Source organism: Miniopterus schreibersii (assembly GCF_964146895.1).
Source record: "Miniopterus schreibersii genome assembly, chromosome: 16".
In the NCBI taxonomy this organism is placed as follows: Eukaryota; Metazoa; Chordata; class Mammalia; order Chiroptera; family Miniopteridae; genus Miniopterus; species Miniopterus schreibersii.
Window position 1 is genome coordinate 35,737,939 of NC_138116.1, and position 19,898 is coordinate 35,757,836.

The 19,898-nt window shown below is 50.4% G+C and overlaps 3 protein-coding genes across 4 annotated transcripts; 1 reads left to right on the plus strand and 2 right to left on the minus strand.

Moving 5' to 3' along the window:
- Positions 1–56: 56 nt before the first annotated feature.
- CTDNEP1 (CTD nuclear envelope phosphatase 1) lies at positions 57–6,536 on the minus strand. The gene is made up of 8 exons (XM_081115720.1): positions 5,729–6,536; positions 2,890–2,956; positions 2,676–2,794; positions 2,396–2,467; positions 1,866–1,982; positions 1,528–1,639; positions 1,012–1,096; positions 57–711 (listed from the first exon to the last, which is right to left on the minus strand). Exons 1-8 carry the CDS (start codon positions 5,828–5,830, stop codon positions 651–653), a joined length of 735 nt encoding a protein of 244 aa, XP_080971846.1. The 5' UTR covers positions 5,831–6,536; the 3' UTR covers positions 57–650.
- Positions 6,537–7,001: 465 nt separating this feature from the next.
- Positions 7,002–13,887, plus strand: ELP5 (elongator acetyltransferase complex subunit 5). Of its 2 annotated transcripts, XM_081115718.1 has the most exons (8): positions 7,002–7,112; positions 7,260–7,320; positions 7,404–7,484; positions 9,014–9,234; positions 11,725–11,906; positions 12,549–12,644; positions 12,787–12,887; positions 13,530–13,887. In XM_081115718.1, the coding sequence occupies exons 1-8, from the start codon at positions 7,067–7,069 to the stop codon at positions 13,642–13,644; spliced, it is 903 nt and encodes a 300-aa protein (XP_080971844.1). In that variant the 5' UTR covers positions 7,002–7,066; the 3' UTR covers positions 13,645–13,887. The 2 variants fall into 2 exon arrangements, with proteins under 2 accessions (XP_080971844.1, XP_080971845.1); XM_081115719.1 differs by lacking the exon at positions 12,787–12,887 and having other exon boundaries at positions 7,003–7,112; positions 13,530–13,886.
- Positions 13,888–14,136: 249 nt separating this feature from the next.
- Positions 14,137–16,610, minus strand: CLDN7 (claudin 7). The gene is made up of 4 exons (XM_081162361.1): positions 15,620–16,610; positions 14,775–14,939; positions 14,587–14,671; positions 14,137–14,495 (listed from the first exon to the last, which is right to left on the minus strand). The coding sequence occupies exons 1-4, from the start codon at positions 15,840–15,842 to the stop codon at positions 14,333–14,335; spliced, it is 636 nt and encodes a 211-aa protein (XP_081018487.1). The 5' UTR covers positions 15,843–16,610; the 3' UTR covers positions 14,137–14,332.
- Between the last annotated feature and the right edge of the window lie 3,288 nt (positions 16,611–19,898).

Sequence of the window (19,898 nt, forward strand, 5' to 3'; positions counted from 1 at the left end):
TCTCTCCCCTCTGCCCTTCATGTCCCAAAACCCCAGAGAAGGACCTGGGGCAGCTTTGGTTTCAAAGTTATAATGCATGGTTTAAAAGGAGGTGGGGGGGGGTGGGAACAGAGAGAAAGCTGGTTACAGGTCTGAGGGAATCTAGGAAAGGAAAATATAGAGAAAAGTAAGGGAGGGGGACAAGTTTGGGGGAAATCCAGTGGCCCAAATCCCAGTTTCCCACCCACAACCCAGCCCTTGGAGTGAAGAATTAGATCAGTTTTGTACAAGAGTTTTTTAAAAAATCAAATCACAACAAAGCTGGCTTGGCTTCTCTCTGAGCCTCCCGGATTATCGAATGTCTGTCTCTCACTCTGGCCAGTCCTCTCTCCACCACAGACATTGTTTCAGCTCTCCTAGGCCTCCGCTTATGTCCCAGTCTGGGGTTTCCAGGGAGTGCGAACACGAAGTTAGAGAGAGGCTGCTTCAGAGTCTGGCCCATGTGTCCATCCAGACTCCATATGGAGTGCAGGGCTCCCAGGGCAGAGAGGGGAGGGAGGGGCAGACCCTGCCCAGGCAGTCCTCACCGTTGGACAGGGCATCAGACAGCATCCCGAGGGCTCACCCTCCCTTTCCCCCCCACCCCAACTCAGGTGGAGGGGGAGCAGCTGTCACCAGAGCCTGTGTTGGTGAAGGTTTCGGCTTAGCACAGAGCGAACATCAGCGGTGAACCTGGGATGACAATAACTTACATTGGTAGAGTCCTTATAGTTGATATCCCCACAACACTAGTGTGAGGCAGCCTCACTGGAGACGTGGGGCAGTCACCATTTCCACATAATGAGACTGAGGTTCAGTATGCCCAAAACCCAATGGCTAAAAGTGATCAGCTTTAATATAAGACCTTGGTTCAAATGCTAACTGCTTAAGGGAAGAGAGATAAGTAAGTAAAACAGGACAAACTTTTATTCCCTCTTGGGATTCCCCCACCTCCTCCTTTCCTCAGAAATCTAAGTGTCTAGTTTCCCTTACCTGAGGGCATCCAGCATCGGGAGCAGGTTAAGAAGGGCGGTGTCACTGGGGTCACTGAACCAGGACTTGATGGGGATAGCATTGTCTAGGTTGAGTGGAAAATGCACATGAGAAGAAACAAAAGATTCAAGAAGGACAAGGTGTTTTTTCTTTTATTTGGGAGTAGGGATCATTACTTTAAAATACATGTATATATCTCACCACCACCCACCAACCCAAAATCAATAATCTAAGTAAAACCTTCTTGATTTATACTCCAAAATAAAATTAAATTTAATTTCAATCACCGTATCTCATACTAGTACAAGGCTTCCAGTCAAACCTATTGCCATTGTGTTTGACCCTAAGCAAATCTGCTATGAGGAATCTAATTTATGAAATGGACATTTGGGGGAGAGGGAAACATTTAAAAGAGAAACAACTTGCACCTTGACATACAGTCAAGTAAGGCATCCCAGCTCCATGCATTCAGGAACCACTTCCTGGTCCTGCCAGACTTACCACATTCCCCCATACCTGGATGGCTCCTGTAAGCCCCTGGGGAGTTATCCAGGATCACAATGCTGGAGAGGTCACTGTGGACCACTGAGAGGTCCTTGATGTAGCTGCCCAATTCCAAAGTGCAGTGCTGGAAGGCAGGGTGAGCTGGGTATCAAAAGGAGACTCACCCTCTGTGATTGCTCCCCCAATCCCAACAACACCATAGGCAGCCAAACTCCCACAAAGGGGATCATGCAGTATGCCTCCCTCACGTCTTCAGAAAGTCTCATTCCAGGGCAATTGCCTCAAATTCAAATCCCTCCCTGGTGGCCTGCCTCCATAGCTTCACTTATACCTGGATTCTAGCCCCTTACCTGTCTGTAGTATCTCCTCTTGAGAATGCTTCTGCTATTGTCTAGTTTATCTGCCACAGCAGAGCCATAAATTTCCATGCTTGCTGTGAACACTACCAACTCGTACCACTGGCTCACCTGAAACAGATAGAGGGAGAAGGAGGTGTCAGAAGAGGTGATCATTTAGACATATCGTTCCCTTTCACTGGGACTCCAGCCTTGTCCTTCAGAACTTTCAGTAATATCAAATGTCTCTGAGGACACAAAATTCTGAGTGCCCCTAAACTCAGAGTCTTAGGCACCATTTACCCTTAAGATTCAAAGATGCAAAAACAAAAGAACAGGAAGCCTGTAGAAGAATAGAAGTATACCAGCAAAACAAATGAACCCAAACTACCAAAAGCCATTCTCCAACCATCCCATAACCTCCCTTCCCCAAAATTGCCCTTAGCCATTTCTCTTCACCCCTTATTCCTCCAAATCTTCTAAATTACCAGAGACCTAAAACCATTCCTTCATCACAGACCTCCCTTTGGCTCCTGCAAACTCACCACTTCTAAGAAGAAATCCACATGGGGCCTCTTATGTACAAAAAACCGGACAGGATGTTTGTCTATCACCACCTGTAGAGAACAGGGAAGGGCTGGAAGAAGTCCTGAGCACCACAGAACAGCCTGATGGACACCCCCTACCCGCCCACTGCCTGTTTCCCTCCTCCAGGCTGACACTGGTACCAGGGGATGGGGACCGTGATAACACATTCTGGGATTGGGAAAGATCTAAGTAAAACCACAGCTATAACCATTCCATCACTTCCCACCCCACACACACCTTAAGGATGAAGTCAGGAGGTGTTCCAGGTCGGACTGTGGGCCTCAGAACCCCATCATGATGGGAGTGAATAAGTGTCTCATCCAGATCCAGCACCAGGATCTTCCTCTTAACCTGGCCTGAACCACACAGGAAGAAATGACACCAACCAACCTCCAGCCCAGACTCTGAACCCTACCTCACCTTTAAGGATCTTCCCAGACAGCATCCTCACCTAGCCGATTCCTGGACACAGGAGATAAGGGAAGGATATCATATCGAACAGTTTGGTACTGAATTACCTGAGAACAAAACACAGGATTAGAACCCTAGACAAGAAAATCTTCCCCAGTAACAAAAAGTAGCACATGTTGAACATTTACCATGTTGGGCACTGTATAAGTGACTTAGGATCATTTCATTTATTTCTCAAAACAACCCTGATAATAATAACAATAAAAGTAGTAATAATATTATGTTTTAAGAATAAAGAAACTGCCCAGCTGGAATGGCTCAGCAGTTGAGCATTGACCTATGATCCAGTAGATCACGGTTTGATTCCCAGTCAGGGCACATGCCTGAGTTGCGGGCTCCATCATTGACTCTCATCATTGATGTTTCTCTCTCTCTCCCCCTCTCCCTTCCTCTCTCTGAAATCAATAAAGATATATAAAAAAAAAAAAAAAAAAAAAAAGGTTAAATACATTGCCTAAGGCCACAGAGCTAGGAATTATCTTAGTTGTTTGTTCCAATTAGAATGACAACTCCATGAGAGCATGGATTTTGTCTCCATCATGGTTGTATTCCTAGAACACTGTAGCAGGGGTGGTCAGTTAATATTAGAATCAATGAAATGGTAAAGCCAGGACTGTACTCATGCAATCCAATGGAAGAACCTGTTCTCTTAACCATGATATCACTTTGCTACATTGAACAAAGAAATGCACAGCTCTCCCCACCTCCACCCCAAAGATTCTTTGTGACAACTTCCATCAGCCTTAGATTTCTTAGTGGACATGGAGTAGGAGTCAAGAAGGGAGGTCCTTGGGTCCCTAGGGGGAAGAGAGGATGAGGGAATCCAGGGGTTGTCAGGTCAGCTAAGTTCCTCTGGCTAGGGGCCACCAGGCCTATTTTAACCAGCCACCTGTCCATTTCTGTCTCTATAAGCCAAGTCACAAGTTGCAAAGAACCTCAGTCCTCTGAACAGCCTCCTTTTCCTGGTACCCAGGGCAAGGCAGAGGACACTGGAAAGCCCCACCTGCCAAGCCAACTGATCGGGTGTGGAGAAGGCCAGAGTGAAGCAAGGGCTGTAAGAGGTGAAGATGGGACAAGGACATCACCACCTCAGCCTTCCAGCTTCTCCAAGCTTTTTCCAGAGGCTCTTATTTCTAACACTCAAATATCCCCCATGCAAAGCCTAGCAATTCCTTCCTCTGCTCTTCTAAGGCACAGACAAATGCTCTTCAGTCCATCCATAGGCCCTGAGCCTCACCAGCATCAGGTTCCCCCTTGCAAACCAAAGGGCCCTCAACCCTAATCCCAAGGCATCTGCCCTTCTTTTCTCCCTGGGCCACCATGAGGGCTGCAACAGCTCGGGTGTCCTGCCCTGCTATCTCGGGTTGCACATGCTGGGCATGTAGGGACTGCTCCAAGTATCTGCCAGAAAGGGGGTGGGGGAAAAGGCCAGACTGGAAGGGAAGACAAGACAAAAGGCTGTGGGATCTGTGCCACTCAAAGGAAAGCAACTAACCTCTGGATGGGCTGAAGCACTAACTACTCCCTACACCCCAGAACAAAAACTGATGTGTTAGAGAAAGAAGATGAGACGCTCAGAGCAAGGCCAGGGAAAGAGGGAAGGCAGCTAACATGTAAAGAAAACCCCAGGCACTAGCCCCACACATATCTTAGCATCTCTGACCCCAAATTCTTCTTGCCTCCCAACTCCTGTCTCAGGGAAATAGCCCTGCCTACAACCATGACCACCCAGGAAGTGGAAGGAGTAGAATGGTAAAGGAGACACTAAATGCAAGGCCAGGCCCATTCCCCCATCAATAAAGTCCACCATCACCACCCAGGATTTTCTGGAAATTCCTTCACCTAGGCAGCTCCTACCTGGTTTTATTCTTTCAGGTTTTACTGAGGTATGCCTAAGAGTACAGACCAGAAAACCTCTGCACCCCAGCTCATTTAATTCTTCCCAGACTCCTTCAGAGGATTCTCCCCAATGGTGATGAGAACACAAGAGTCCATTTATTAAATGATGTTAGCCTAAGTAACTGTGACTTTGGAGAAAAGCTATGGGGGAGTGAACCCAGGGATACTTGGGATACATGCAGTCTCCACTGTCTACAGTATCCCTCACCATACTAGGGGTTCCAGGAGAAACAAGGGTGCCTTGCCCTGGGATTCAAGCCTATGACCGACAAGCACGGTCTACTGATAGGAACAACCAAACCTTAATGTGCTCTCTTCCACAACATAAAAAAAACCTTAGTCCCAGAATCTCAATAAATCCAGGTACCCACATTCACACTATGAAGTAAGTTTTCTGGGCTTTTTGGAGGAGTTCCCTTAATGCAAACTGCAGGGGTTTCTCCTTTACACCCAGGGCTTTTCCCGAGTTCCCATCCTTGTTTGTCACATATACCCTCCCACCCACCTTCACTCTTGACACTCAAACCTGTCTCTCCCTTGTTATAAGACCAAACAAACACGGAGTTTCCTAAGAACAGGAGGGTCTTTCATAAGCCCACATTAACAGATCTGCTGCCATCAAACAGGTGTTCCCCGCCTCTCGGTTCCTTTAGCAGCAACTCCAGCTTTCTTAAGAGCGCCCCACCCACCACCCTAGCCCCCAAGAGTTGCCAGATCTTGTCCCCATCTAAGCCCCCCGATCTCGGTTCTACTACAAGGGTCTCCCTCCTCCCCATTCCACCCCATGCTCTGCTAAAGGTGCCCAAGTTCTCTAAGGGGAGAAGCCGCCGCCAGAACCAAACAGAGGCCCGACACTTTCGAAAACCCGTGAGCGCCGTTGACAGAGGTCCCCACCACAACCAGCGCCCACCCAGGCTCACCGTGCGGATCTGCCTCCGCAAAAGGTAAATGAAGAAGCTCCACAGCTTGGCGGCGAAGGCCACGAACGTGCGCAGCCCCAGCAGACACTGCGTCCGCATCATCCCGATGACCCCGGCACCGCCGGCCCCGGGGCCCCCGCGGCCCAGCTCCGCCAGCCCCCCGGGGGCAGCCCCCCGCCGCCGGGAGGGGAAACGGGGGCCCCGAATGGCAGGAGAGGCTGCAGAGAGGGGCACGGAGCGGGTGGCTCAGAAAGCCACCCCCGGCGAGGGGAAAGCCCAGAGGAACCAGGAGCTGGGGGACAGGCGTGGGCAGCCCGCAGGGGCCCACATGGGCAGGGAGTGGCACCGACGGCTTCGCGGAGATTGCGGGCTGAGATAGACCGGGCTAGGACGGGGTCCTCCGAGACCAGGAGGGAAGGGGATGGAGAATTGGGGGAGGGGGTAATGGGGGAGGGGGCTAGGGAGAAAGAAGGGGGAGGGGAAGGAGGAAGCGGAGGGTGGCCCGCTGCGCAGGCGCGCTAGGGGGCTACTCGCGGGAAAGGGGCGGGAGGGGGCAGCGCAGCGCGCGAAGGGCCGGGGCCCGGGAGAACGGGCTGGCTGAGCAAAGGAGCAGGGAAGGAGGGGGAGGGGGAGCCGAAGGGCGCGGATGCCTGGACCGGAGCGGCCTCCCCCTCCCCGAGGTCGGGGGCGCCTTAGCCGCTGAGAAGCGGGGCTGCAGTTTCTGCAGCTGGATTTCCCACTCTGACAGGCGCCATTTTACCACCCAAAGGGCTCCCTCCTCCTTTCTTCCCCCCTCCTCTTCACCTCTGACACTACTTCCGGTGGTGACGTGTATTCGCTTCACCCGGACTAAGGTTCCTCACTCGGCCTATGGGGGTGGGGATAAGGAAAGTAGCGTGTGCCCCGAACAAGGCCGCAGTACCGCGCACGCGCGGAAGGTGGCGGTGGGGCGGGACCCGGGGCGAAGCAGGCCCCGCCTCTAACGAGGTGAACAGGGAGTGACTCCAGTTGACCCCAAGTTCGGGCGGTCGGGCGGGCTCGTGCGGCCGTCTCCCCCTCCCGTCGGCAACCGCCCCAACCGCTCTTCCCGCCCTAGTTACGGTAAAAAATGTGGAGAGGGGCGTCGTCCGTACGTATGTGCGCCTGGCACTGGAGGGGCCCCTCCGTGTGAGCCGCCCTGGGAATATTGAACATAATGTGACCTTTCATTCCGTCTATGCAGGGTCTTGGTGGTGGGAGGAATCAAGGATGCCCCGCCCCTTTCCCCTGGATGGGGCGGGGCAGCAGGCCGTGACGCCATCAGAGGGCGTCTGGGAAGGCTGGGGATGCCAGTTGGAGATGTTGGAGTCGCTTTTGGCTCTTGGCGGCCTGGTGCTGCTTCGGGGTGAGGGTCACAGGCACAGGGGCTTCGGAGCCGAGGTTAAGTAGAGAGGAAGGGCCATGGGTCACAGGCTAGGGGTGGAGGTAGCGACGGGTTCGTGAAAGCGGAAACTTTTGTTCTCACACTGTTTATCCGTCCCTCACTCCCCAGACTCAGTTGAGTGGGAGGGGCGCAGTCTCTTGAAGGCGCTTATCAAGAAATCTGCGCTGTGGTGAGTATCCTGCAGCGTCTTCCTGTCCTCCCTGGGAAGGAAGTCTGGGCCCCACTCTGACATTCTGCTCATATGTACCTCAGTGGAGAGCAAATCCATATCCTGGGCTGTGAAGTGAGCGAGGAAGAGTTTCGTGAAGGTTTTGACTCCAGTATCAACAGCCAGTAAGTACAAATTGGAAGAGAGTTTGTTGGATGTGGGACCTCTATTGATAAGGAGTTTCCCTTACAGCAACACGAGCAGAACCTGGTATGTAGTAGCAGCACTTATTCATTGAATGAGTGGATATGAGTCTTTTAGGACTTGGGAATTGGTAAGAGGAATGATAAGGAGTAGTAAGTATGTAGAGATTCATAGCAGAGATTATAGAATGTGAAAGACATAGAGGGTAAAGGCGAACAGTACAGTTTAGTACTAGAAGCTTTACTGGAGAAGAAAAATAAACGTTTTGCCTTTTTGAGTTCCTCAGAATCTGGGGATGCTTAATCCAGACATGGATTCTAAACTTGCATCAACGCTTAACTGCAAGCTACTGAGGGACTTGCCCTACAGGCAGAGGGAACAGCATATGCACAGTTAGGTATGGGAAAGCGTACCTGTTCATGGACGGTGGAAGAGTTTACTGAAGTCACACAGATAAAAAGGTACCTGATCGTGAAAAGTCTTACAGAGTCTGAAAAGAAGTTTAAATGTTATTGTAAAGGAAGTGGGGAGGTATTTGAAAATTTGGGAGGGGAGTAATATCATCATTTCTGTTAAATTCAGTGACCACAGTGTTGGCAGGAGCCAGCCTGGAGATAGGGAGACCATGTGGGAAGACTATTGTAGTAATCCGGGTTCAGTCAGGTGGTTATGTACTGAGCACCAATTATAAACCAGTGCTAGGCACTGGAGATACAGCAGTGAATGAGGCAGCAGGGATATGATCCCTGTTCTAATGAATCAGAGAATAATGGTAGGATGTGATAGGCCTGGCTTGAGGGAATGGCAGTAGGGATGGCCATGAATTATAACAATTTATATCTGTCTGTTGAGCCCTAATTTTGTACAAGCCAGTGTAAGAGAGGTGATGCTATGTGTTAAGATATCATTCATAAGGGAAATAGAAGATACAAAGGAGGTGTCTGGGAACAAGTTCTGCCACCATGAAGCTTTCCCAGGATTTTTAGCCCACATCAGTCTCCCTTTCCTGAATTGCTATTTTATCTGTAGTTAGTACCACAAAACTTAATTCTTGACCTTTGCTAAGCTGTTCTACAGCTGGAACCATGCCTTGTGTTCTTTCCTTTCTCTTCATTCATCCAGAGAATTATACACTTTAGGCACCACTCAAGACATATTTGACAGTGATGATAGCTAACATTTATCAAGTATTTGGTATGTCTCAGACACTGTGCTAAATATCAAAAGGTTTGCATTCCTGTTTTACAAATAAAGAAACCAAGTCTTAGATTAAGTAATTTATTAGTTACGGGACCTTGGGCAGTTAGCAAACCCAGGCTTTGAGCTCAGGGCTGTCTGATGTCAAAATCTGTACACTCAATCACTATTTTCTACTTCTCAGTTATTACCTGTCACTGGTATTTAAGCTATTAGTGAAAATTGAGAAAACAGAGCCACAAAAGTCAGAGAATGAATTTCAAGATTGGGGGGAGAGGGCAGTATTATGTTGTCTCCTATTTTCTCTTTGCAGGCTAGTTTACCATGACCTCTTCAGAGACCCTCTCAACTGGTCAAACACTGGGGAAACCCTTCCTGGGGGTGCCCTGGGAGTCTTGAGAACAATGTGCAAGAGGACAGGCTCTGGTCCTGTCACCATTGCTCTTGATTCACTTAGCTGGCTGCTGCTTCACCTTCCCTGCACCACACTTTGCCAAACCCTTCATGCTCTGAGCCATAAGGACTCCCGCCCTGGTAAGACTCCCTGCTTCATTATTTCCCTTCATACATCTCTCCCTGCCAAGGAATTTGCCCCTTTCTACCCTAAGAAAAAACATATTGGGGATCTCCAAGTGAACCTTCTTTCATCTCTTTATTTAAAAAAATTATTAGTTTAACCATTTTTAAATATGTTTTTATTGATTTTAGAAAGAGAGGAGGGGAGAAGGAGAGATAAACATCAATGTGAGAGAGAAATATCAATTGGCTGTTCCCCACACACCCCCTACTGGGGATCAAGCCCAAAACCCAGGCATGTGCACTGACTGGGAATTTAACCGGCTACCTTTTGGTACATGGGGCATCACTCAGCCAACTAAGGCACACCAGCTAGGGCCCTTTTTTCATGTCTTTAACCTTTATACTAGTTCTTGACTTCTCTGTAATGCCACCTACCAATCACTTTTTTCTTATCCAAGTTCTTGTTTACTCATCTATTTTATTCACTCAACAAACATTAAATATATACAATGTATCAGATACAATTTTAGATAATGGGAAAATAAAGACTAATTATAGTCAGGTCCTTGTCTTCCAGGAGCTCAAAGTTCATCAAGGATACAGACAAGTAAACAAACAGATACAAGATATTCTGATAAGATCCATGATGATAAGGAACATGCACAGAGTACCTTAAGGAAGGAACTGTCTTAGAGCAAGGGGTCAGCCCAGCAAATTTAGGCACACGGCACTAGGACTAGCCTTGAAGTACAGGGTGGGGCAAAAGTGGGTTTGCAGTTGTGAGTACATGAAATTAGTTATTCTTGTATAATTATTAATTTATTGTATTACCTTTTCTCTTTTTTCTTTTTTTAAACATGTCTTTATTGATTTCAGAGAGAAAAGGAGGGGGAGAGAGAGAGAAACATCATTGATGAGAGTCATTGATTGGCTGCCTCCTGCACGCCCCCCGCCGGGGATCAAGCCCACGAACCAGGCATGTGCCCTGACTGGGAATCAAACTGTAATCTGGATCCTAGGTCAATGTGCAATGGCTAAGCCACACTGGCTGGGCTTGCTCTTTCTTTATTTTAATTCTCACCCAAGGATATTTTTTCCATTGCTTTTCAGAGCGAGTGGAAGAGAAAGAGAGACATTGATGTGAGAGGAACACACTGATTGATTGCCTCCCACACGAGGCCTGACTAGGGCCCGGGATCGAGCCTGCAACCAAGGTACGTGCCCTTGGCTGGAATCGAACCCGGGACACTTCAGTCTTGGCCCCACACTCTAACCACTGAGCCAAACCAGTTAGGGCAATTACTGTATTATTTTTCTTTTTTTTCTTTTTTTCTTTTTTAAATATGTCTTTATTGATTTCAGAGAGAGGAAAGGAGAGGGAGAGAGAGAGATAGAAACATCAATGATGAGAGAGTCATTGATCAAGCACGCAACTGGGCATGTGCCCTGACTGGGATTCGAACCCCGATCGCCTGGATCCCAGGTTGACACTCAACCGCTGAGCCACGCCCGGCAGGGCTGTATTATTTTTCATCCGAAGAACAGTAAACCTCCTTTTGCCCCACTCTGTGTACTATGGGTACTAGCATGGGCTTTGGAGTCAGATACCTAGGTTTATATTAAGGTACTTGATCTCTCAGTGCTTCAGTTTCCTCTCTAAAAGTGTAGAATTGCCATTTTTTATAGTTAGATATAGTCAGATGTGAAATATGAGCAGTTTTATATGGTTCAACCCCAAAACTACTGACCTTTATAAGGATCGAAATGTTACGTTAAAGTGTTTAGTGCAGCCCTAGCTAGTGTGACTCAGTGGTTAGAGTGTCAGTCCATGCACCAAAGGGTCAAGGGTTTGATTCCCAGTCAATGGCACATACCTGGGTTGCAGATTTGATCCCTGGCCCCAGTCCAGGCACATAGGGGAGGCAACCTATCAATGTGTCTCTCTCTCACATTGATGTTTCCCTCTCTCTCTCCTTCCCTCTCTCTCTCTCTCTTTCTCTCTCTCTCTCCCCCCTTTCCTCCCTCCCTCCCATTCTAAAAATCAATGGTAAAAATATCCTCAGGTGAGGATTAACAACAACAAAAAAAGGTGTTTAATGTAGTGCCTAACACTCTGTAAATGCTTCCCAAAAGGGAGGGAATCAAAGAGACTGGCTGGGATATTGGCAAGTTCCAAAAACTGCAAGTAATGCAGTATGTAAGAGATGAAGCAGGGACTAGGTGATGAAAGTGTTAATTCACCCTTGAGGCCATGAGTTGCTCCTGAGGGTTGTAGTCAGAGTGGTATCTTGATCAGATTTACATTGGAATAAGAAAATACATGAAAGGTGAGAGCTGAAAAGGGGTCAGTGCAGGGCCATGAAACTGGCCAAAGTAAGTTGGAAATGTGGCTGTGATAGAATGTGGGCCTACCTCTATTTCCTTCTTTTCACTATTTGATCACAGGCCTCCACCCAGAATGCTCCCTACTGCCCTATGTGACTTATATTTCTTGTCCCTCCCCAGATGACAGCTGCCCAGTAGAACATGTGCGTGTGCTGGGCCTGCTACATGAAGAGCTTCATGGCCCAGGCCCCGTGGAAGCATTGAGCACCCTTGCTCAGACTGAGGTGACCCTGAGTGGTACAGGGGGCCAGGCCTCGGCTCACATTCTCTATCGGAGGCCCCAACATCATCCAACACATAAGGTCAGGAGGAGCACAGGAGGACTAGAGGTTGGGGTTAGACAGGGGAACAAAAAAAAGCTGATGTGATGGAGCACTTCTCTGTGCTTGCGTCATTTCATTATTTCCCTCATTTAATCTTCACAGCTACCCTGTGAGGTAGTTTTATTATCCCCGTGTTTTTGTTTTGTTTTAATACAGTTTTATTGATTTTTAGAGAAGAAGGGAGAGGGATAGAGAGATAGAAACATCAATTGGCTGCCTCCTGCATGCCCCCTTTTAGGGATCAAGCCCGCAACCCAGGCATGTGCCCTGACCAGGAATCAACCGGTAACTTCTTGGTTCATGGGTTGACCCTCAACCACCGAGAAACCTGGCCGGGCTATTAGCCCTATTTTTCAGCCTGGGGAATTCAGATCCTGTGAGCTTAACCAGTAAAAGACAGTGCCTTCCAGGAAATGGAAAAGGAGAAAAGACTGGGAGTGGTTTCTAGGGAGGAGAAGGGACAAGTTCCCATGGAGGGGTTTGAAGGAGGGGTGAGAGGTGGACAAGAGCGGAAAGCAGGCGGCTGTATAGCTGATTTGGGCTGAAGGTACTAGGTCTTTAGTTCTCCCTGGTGTCTTCAGTAAGGTGGAAGAAACTAATACTCTCCTTTCTTTTCCCCAGACTCAGTGGTTCTCCATCCTGCCTGACTTCAGCCTGGATCTCCAAGGGGGTTCTCCCCTAAAGTCGAAGCCTCATCCAGATCCTCACACACCCCCGGTATCTAAGAGTGCCAGGGTCAGAACAAGAGAATGGAGTTGGGGTCTGACAAAAAGAGAGGAGCATAAAAACTGCAGAGGTTGGGCGTGGGGTTGGAGATTTCAGGGACGGGGCATAGTGGCAGCATCCTTTGTACCTACAGGTGGATCCCACAGCTCACTTGACCTTTAACCTTCACCTGTCCAGGAAAGAGAAGGAAGCCAAAGATAGTCTGACCCTGCCCTTCCAGTTCAGCTCTGAAAAGTAAGGTTTCAGCCTATGTGTCCAGGTCCTTGAATAGAAAACCCAGCATCTGGGCCTAAGAGGTGGGGTGACAACAGGTTATTGATTAACCTCTCAGACTTTATAAGGGTTGAAGTCCATCTCCAGAGCCAAATCTGGGGAGTGGTTCTCTACCCACCCATACCCCAACAATGACAAAGAGCCTTTATCTCCTTTTTTCTCCATTACAGCCTTGGGTCCCAACTCCACAGTTGTCCCCAGAGCAATCTCAGTCTAGGCTGAGCCAGACCAGACCCTGGAGAAAAGGCCCTATCTCCAGGCAACAGTGCTAGGACAGGAAGCTAGATGGGGAGGGCAAAGACAGGTTAATAAGGACTTAGTAGATGCCTGTTCTATGCCCAGTGTGTGGGTGGATGAAGCAAGACTATGGCAGGATCCTTGCCCTCAAGCTGCTAAGAATAAAAACTTAGAGTAGTATGAGAGCGGGAGTCTTCTAGTACCAGATGGTGCTTCAGTACTAACTAAACCAGGGGTCAGGGAAAGGGACTTGGGCCAAGAAAACATGGAGAACAAAGAGGGAGTCACAGTCACCATGTACAGGGTATTCAGACAGGACTCCTGTTACCCACCCTTACCAGCACCAATTCTTTTCTCATCTCTCAGACAGCAGGCTCTACTATGCCGTGGTCAAGGCCAGGCTACCAGCCACATCTTCTATGAGCCAGATGCTTATGATGACCTGGACCAAGAGGACCCAGATGATGACCTAGATATTTGACTAGACTGAAATTGGAGGGGGGTGGGAGACCTTGGGCCTGTTCCCATCCTTCCATTGTTCGAGTTGGCCTTGCCTTGTCCCTGCCCCGTATCTGTTTCCTCTGTTTCTGGGGGCCCTACCCTATGATCCATGAGCTAGGGAGCAGTGTCCAGTCCTGACAAAAAGTGGGATGCTGGCAGAGTGGAAGGTAAGAGACTAGGAAATCCGTCTTCTCTCCCCCAAGCCTAATAAAAATTTTTATTAAAAAAGAAACTCTGGTAGCTATTTAAGCAAGAGTTGGGAGTAGAAGGGACTGGAGGTTGGGAGTGGATGGAGGAAACCAAGCACCTGAGTCTTCTAGAGTCAATAGTCAGTGTTGGGGGCTGAAGAACAATGAAGTGGTGGAACAGGGATGGCGTGCAACGCCATTGGTGCTCAATGTGTATATTTTAGATTCCAGGCTCCCTACAAGGAGCTCAGTAGGAAGAAAGCAGAAAGGGGAAGGAAGAAAAGCCAACTTTCCAAAACATACTTTTTATTACTGTACAAAAAGCACATCCACCCCTCTTTTGTTCTCTCCCACCTAGCCCCCAGGGAATTGTACACGGTGTGCAGGACAGGCTCCTGTACATCCTGCCCCCGGGCTGAGCTCTCTGCCCCAGTCCTTTCAAGCGTCTAGGCCACCAGGCTGGGGCAAGGGAGTCCCAGTTCACACGTACTCCTTGGCAGAGTTGGGCTTAGGGTAGGAGCGGGGTGCACCGTACCCAGCTTTTGTCTCACTCCCAGGACAGGAGCAAGAGAGCAGTGCACCTCCCAAAAGGACCAGAGCAGACCCTGCCCAGCCAATGAAGATGGCAGGACCAAACTCGTACCTGTGGAGAGAGGGGATTGGGTTCAGAAACCCTGGCCTCTCCCGGCCCCAGACCTGTTGGTCCCCTTAGGAGGCAGGACTCCCATACTTACTTGACATTCATGGGGACCAAAGGGTTATAAAAGTCTGTGATAATCATGTGGCCATACCAGGAGCAAGCTATCAAAGCAGCAAGACCTAGAGGGAGAGTGAGGATTTTGACATTGTGCGACCCCAAACCAGCACCATACCCACCCTCACTCCTCAGAGCCCTTGAGGCTACCTTGGACCTGCGACTCACCTGCCACGATGAAAATGATGCCTCCAGTCATGGCTATGCGGGCCTTCTTCACTTTGTCATCTCCCCCACAGCGCGTACACTTCATGCCCATCGTGGCCACGAACATGGCCAGGAAGCCCAGCACCAGGGACACCACCATTAGGGCTCTAGTGGCCTGAAGGGCCGCTGAGAGGAAGGAGGAAGAACTTGCATTGCTGGAAGTGCGGCAGCCTTCGAGCCGGCCGCCCCGGGCCTGAGATGCCCCCGGCGTCCGGGTCCCGGCCGGTTCGGGGTGGATCCCGCTCCGGGGCCTGCGGCGCTGCCCCGCCCTGCCGCGGCTCTCAGACCCGCCCGGGGCGCCCGGGTTTCGATGAAACTGCCCGGGTAGGGGGAAGGGTGACAGGGGACAGCGGAGGCGGCGCCTGGCGACTCCGCACGGGCCGCAGACGACGACCTGCGGCCCAGTCCTGACCCCACTGTCGAGGCCACGGGGTTTGTGGCTTCGTCTAATCGGCCGATAAGATTAGAGGCCGCAGGCGCCTGCCCACGTCTGACAGGCGCGCACGGCTCCCCCGCGGGACCCCGCGGCCGCCCTTTGTCTTAGAGAAAAGGGCGGGAGTGGCTGAGGCCATCGCCAGCCTAGGCCGGGGGACAGCAGAGACCGCGGCCCAGGCCCCGGCCTCCCACTGAGAAACGGGGCGCAGAGGGTGCGACGGGCGGGGCAGGCCCACTCCAGCCAGCCCCGCTGCCCGGCCGCCCGCGTCCTCCCTCCTCTCCCGCTGGCTCCCAGGCAACCCAGGGCGTCGGGCCGGGCCACCGGTGACCCCGGCCTGGGCGCGTCCGCCCCCTCGGTCTCACGGCCTTACCAGGCAGGGCGAGCACCGAGTCGTACATTTTGCAGCTCATCACTCCCGTGCTCTGAGTGACGCAGTCCATCCACAGCCCCTTGTACATGGCCTGGGCCGTGATGATGTTGTCGCCCGCGAACGAGCTCATCTGCCACTGCGGGATGGCGGTGCACGCCACCAGGCCCACCCAGCCCAGCAAGGCCATGGAGAAGCCCAGCAGCTGCAGGCCCGAGTTGGCCATTGCGCCCTCAGGAAGGACCGGGGGCGCGGGCGGCCGCCTCTGCCGTGAAACAAACTCGGAGGGGCAACCTCACGAGACAACTTGGGTTGGAGTCACAAGTCACCCAAAGAGAAAAAAGAAGTTTCTGGTCGAGTGACTGCGAATTTCTTATCACCCGAAGTAAACACAAGTCGCCCCTCCGGCGGGCCGAGTATCTCCCAGCAGAAGGAACAGGTTGCGCTCGGAGGACTGGTGGCCGACCAAGGCGATCCCCGAAGTCCAGGCCGTTCCCTCCGGCGCTCTCGGCTACGCTTCCCGAGCAAAAGGTGGCGGGGCCGTAGGGGCCGTCCTGGGTGTTGGAAGTCCCCAAAGTACCCCGGGCAGTAGGCCGGCGCCAGGTGCAGGCCGCGGAGAGCGAGCAGATGCGGGCGGACAGGTGCGGCGCACCTGAGTATATGTAGGGCGTCGGGGGCGCGCCCCGCGGGCACTGGGAGGCGAAGGGGAGCGGAACCGGAGGGGCGGCCAAGAGTGACCTGACGTCACCGAAGGGACACTCACCTGGGCCGGAAGTCCTGGCCCCCACCCCTCCTCTCCCAGGTATAGAGGAAGGAACCTGAGCGCCAGGGTCACGCCCCTTCTCTTGCCCGTCTTTGACCGCAGGTGCGGAGGAGGCGGAGGCCTCTTGGAAGTCAGCCCCTCTGGCCGGGACTTCGCTCCAGCATCCCGACGCCCCTTCCCAGCGCCCCAACAGGTGCGCCGGGCCCGCCGCCGCCCAGCCTTCGCTCCGCCCCCTCCCCACCGCGGGGACTCCCCGCTTCTGCTCTAGGCGCTCTCCGTCCCGCCCCACTGTCCCCCCACCTTCTGCTCCATTCCCGTTTTCTGTCTCCTCTCCCAGTCGACCCCATCTTCAGGGGCCCTGGCGCCAATGCCTCAGGACTCTCACCTCGGCAGCCGAGTTGGAGTCGCCCCCAGAGCCGCCGCCCCAGCCCACGCCCGCCCCTCCGCTGCCCGCTGCCCCCCTACCCTGCCCGCCACCAGGCACCCGGCTTGCAGGCGCGACCGCCCGTCTTCTTGGTCCCCTCCATTCAAACCCCGGGCGCGACTTAGTGCCTGGGCCCTCCCAGCTGTCACTATCCCCTCCCGCATCAAGGGTCCTTGTAGCAGAAGGAAGAAACCCCTGAAACCAGAAGCCAGCAGAGGATGGGAAACAGGGTAAGGTCTCCATTACAGCCTTGGTCACATCCCTTGTTGCCGCCCTTGAAGTCTGTCCACGCTTGTCCCTCACTTTCCGTCTTCTCCCCTCCCCCCAGCCACACACACATTTCTTTCATTCTGAGTTTGGACCAGCCTCTTGGTCATTGGTGTGCGCTCTCCCTTCCTCTCTGTCCTTCCTGACATGGGGCTCTAACGTGACCTTTGGTTCAGCCCTCCGACTCCCACCCTCAGGTTTCTTCTCTCACTCTCCCCAAACTATTTCCCCCATCCTTCCTCTGGGTGTCTCTTTCCCGCATCCCACGTCCTCTCGGCCCCCCCTCACCGTTCATCATCTCCCCCTTCCTGCCTTCTCCGCTTCCTATTTCACTCCCCTCTCTTTTGGTCTACCTTTGTACCCCACCTATCTCCAGCCCTCCAACATCACCAGTTAGTTTTTCTTTGCATCTTCCTGCCCAGTTTCCTCCCAATCTTCCTCCCCTCCCGTCTTGTTGCACCTCTCAGGCTTGCACGCCTTTTTAACTCTGTCTCTCTTATTTCATTTTTCTCTCCTTTTCTCCCCTCAACTCATGAATTTCCCATTTTTGTTCCTCCTTCTCAAACATTTCTCCTACTTGCATTCAATAAACATATTAAAGAGCCCCTCATATCAAGCCAATTAACCTGTTTTTCTATAAAATGCAGACTTTAATGAACTCGTTTTTATTCATTTTTTCCCTACTTTTTCGTTAATGGTTTTTTTTTAAAGGTGCTTTTCAGCTCTAAAATTTCATATTTCTCAATACTTAAGTATATACAACTTCTCTCCAAGCTCACTGCCACCACCTCAGGCCAAGCCACCATCACCTGTTGCCTGGTCACTGCAACTGCCTCCAAACCAATCTCCCTGCTTCCCTGCTTGTCCTTCTAAAATCCAGTCTCTGGAAGAGATGTTAAAAACAACAACAAAAACAAAACAAAACAAAAAATCTTGTCACTTCCTGTTGAAAATCCTTAATACCTTCCAATGGCACTCTTACTCCTATTGTTCCACTGGATTTGGCAAATGCCATACCAGACTCTGCCTCAGCCACACTGGCGTCTTTCTGTCCTTGAAACATACTTCCCACCAAATTGCCTTTGCACACTCTGTTCTCTGTGCCTGGATGTTCTCCATTCACCCCCACCCACCTTCTTCTACCCAGCTAGCCAACTAATCCTTCAGCTATAAGCTCAAATATCACGTCTGCGATGAAGCCCGGCCTGACTACCCCACCCCGGACTGAGTCAGATCACCTGCTGACTGCTGTCACCGCTACTTACACTTTACTTTCAAAGCTCTTATCATAGTCTGAAACCATTTACTTTATGTGGCTATTTATTCAGTGTCAGTCTCCCAACTGTACTAAATTCCAAGAGGGCAGAGATGTATCTGGGGTTTATCATCAATAAATATTTGAGGACTAAGTGAATAAATTTGAAAACTAACAATATTTTCATCCCCTGTTCAGCGAATCCCTTCTGAGTGCCTGTATAATGTACCAGGCACCATGTTTGGCACTGAGGATACAGTTGTAAACAAGACAGATAAGGGCACTGTACTCATGTAACTTGGATTCTAGAGAGAGGAAGCAGACAATAAAGACATAAACAAAATGGTAGATGTTTTGAAGGCAATAAAACAGGTTAGTGTGATGAGACTGGGTCCATTCCAGAGTGAGGTTAGGGAGACCTTTCTAGGAAGTGAGAATAAACGATCCAGCCATGAAAGAAGCATGTTATAGCCGGAGGTAACAGCAGATGCTAAGACCCTTCGAGACTTGTAGTACTGACTTAAAGCAGGATCTCTTAACCCCACACTATTGACATTTGGGGCTAGACAATTCTTTGATATGGGTGACGGTCCTGTGCATAGGATACTTAGCATCCTTAACTTTTAGTGATTAGATGCCAGTAGAACCTCCCCCTGAACTCCAGTGTGACAATTAAAAAAAAAGGGTGCAAGGAGCAAGTAGACTGATGGTTAGAATTAACCAAGGTTGGTTGCTAAAAAGAGAGAGAAGGGATTTTTAAGGTACTTGCATGAGAGTGTTTTATGTGTTAGATCATTGATATAAATTGGGTAAGAAGGAGAGTAAACATTAAAAAGGGTTGGTGAAGTGGAGGGGGTCAGTTGCGGGGGGAAATGGTATACCTGAATACTCTCAACAATAAAGATAAATTTAAAAAGTAAAAAAAAAAAAAAAAAAAGGGTTGGTGAATGGCACAAAAACTGATAGGATCAATGATTGAGAGATCTCTATGAAGTGAAGGGAATATATGAGTAAATACATAAGTAAATGAACTGGAAGGGTAGGAGGTGATCATCAGAGGTGGGGGGCTCAAGTTCAATAAATTGGAGGAGGTTGTTTTTGGAGATGACAAAGCCTAGGGATGGGCTAAAGAAAAGAAATCATTGGAGATGAGACTGAGGGCTGAGAGGCTACAATGAGATGGCGTGCCCTCGTGGATTTTGGAGTCAACAACAGTGACGATAGGGACATACGTGTAAAGAGGAAGATGATGATCCAGGTGCTCAAGTTATCAGTGAATGCGAGTGAATGAGCAGGCTGGGGGGCCCCAGCAGCAATCAGAGGCAGTGGGTGATACACTTGCAGACATGAACTTCAAAGGAGCAGAGGATTTAGAAGGATGAAGGAAGAATAATGGTCTAGAAACTACATCGGGGAGCAATACTACCAGCTCCAGACCCTGAGATATAAGAAATAAGACCAAAAATAAGCCTCTGTTAAGAGGGCTGCCAGGGAAGAGTGTCCTCCGAGAGAGCCAGGTTTCAGAAAGGTCTAGGAAAGGAGCATTCACAGAACAGGCTGGAAATATAAGGGT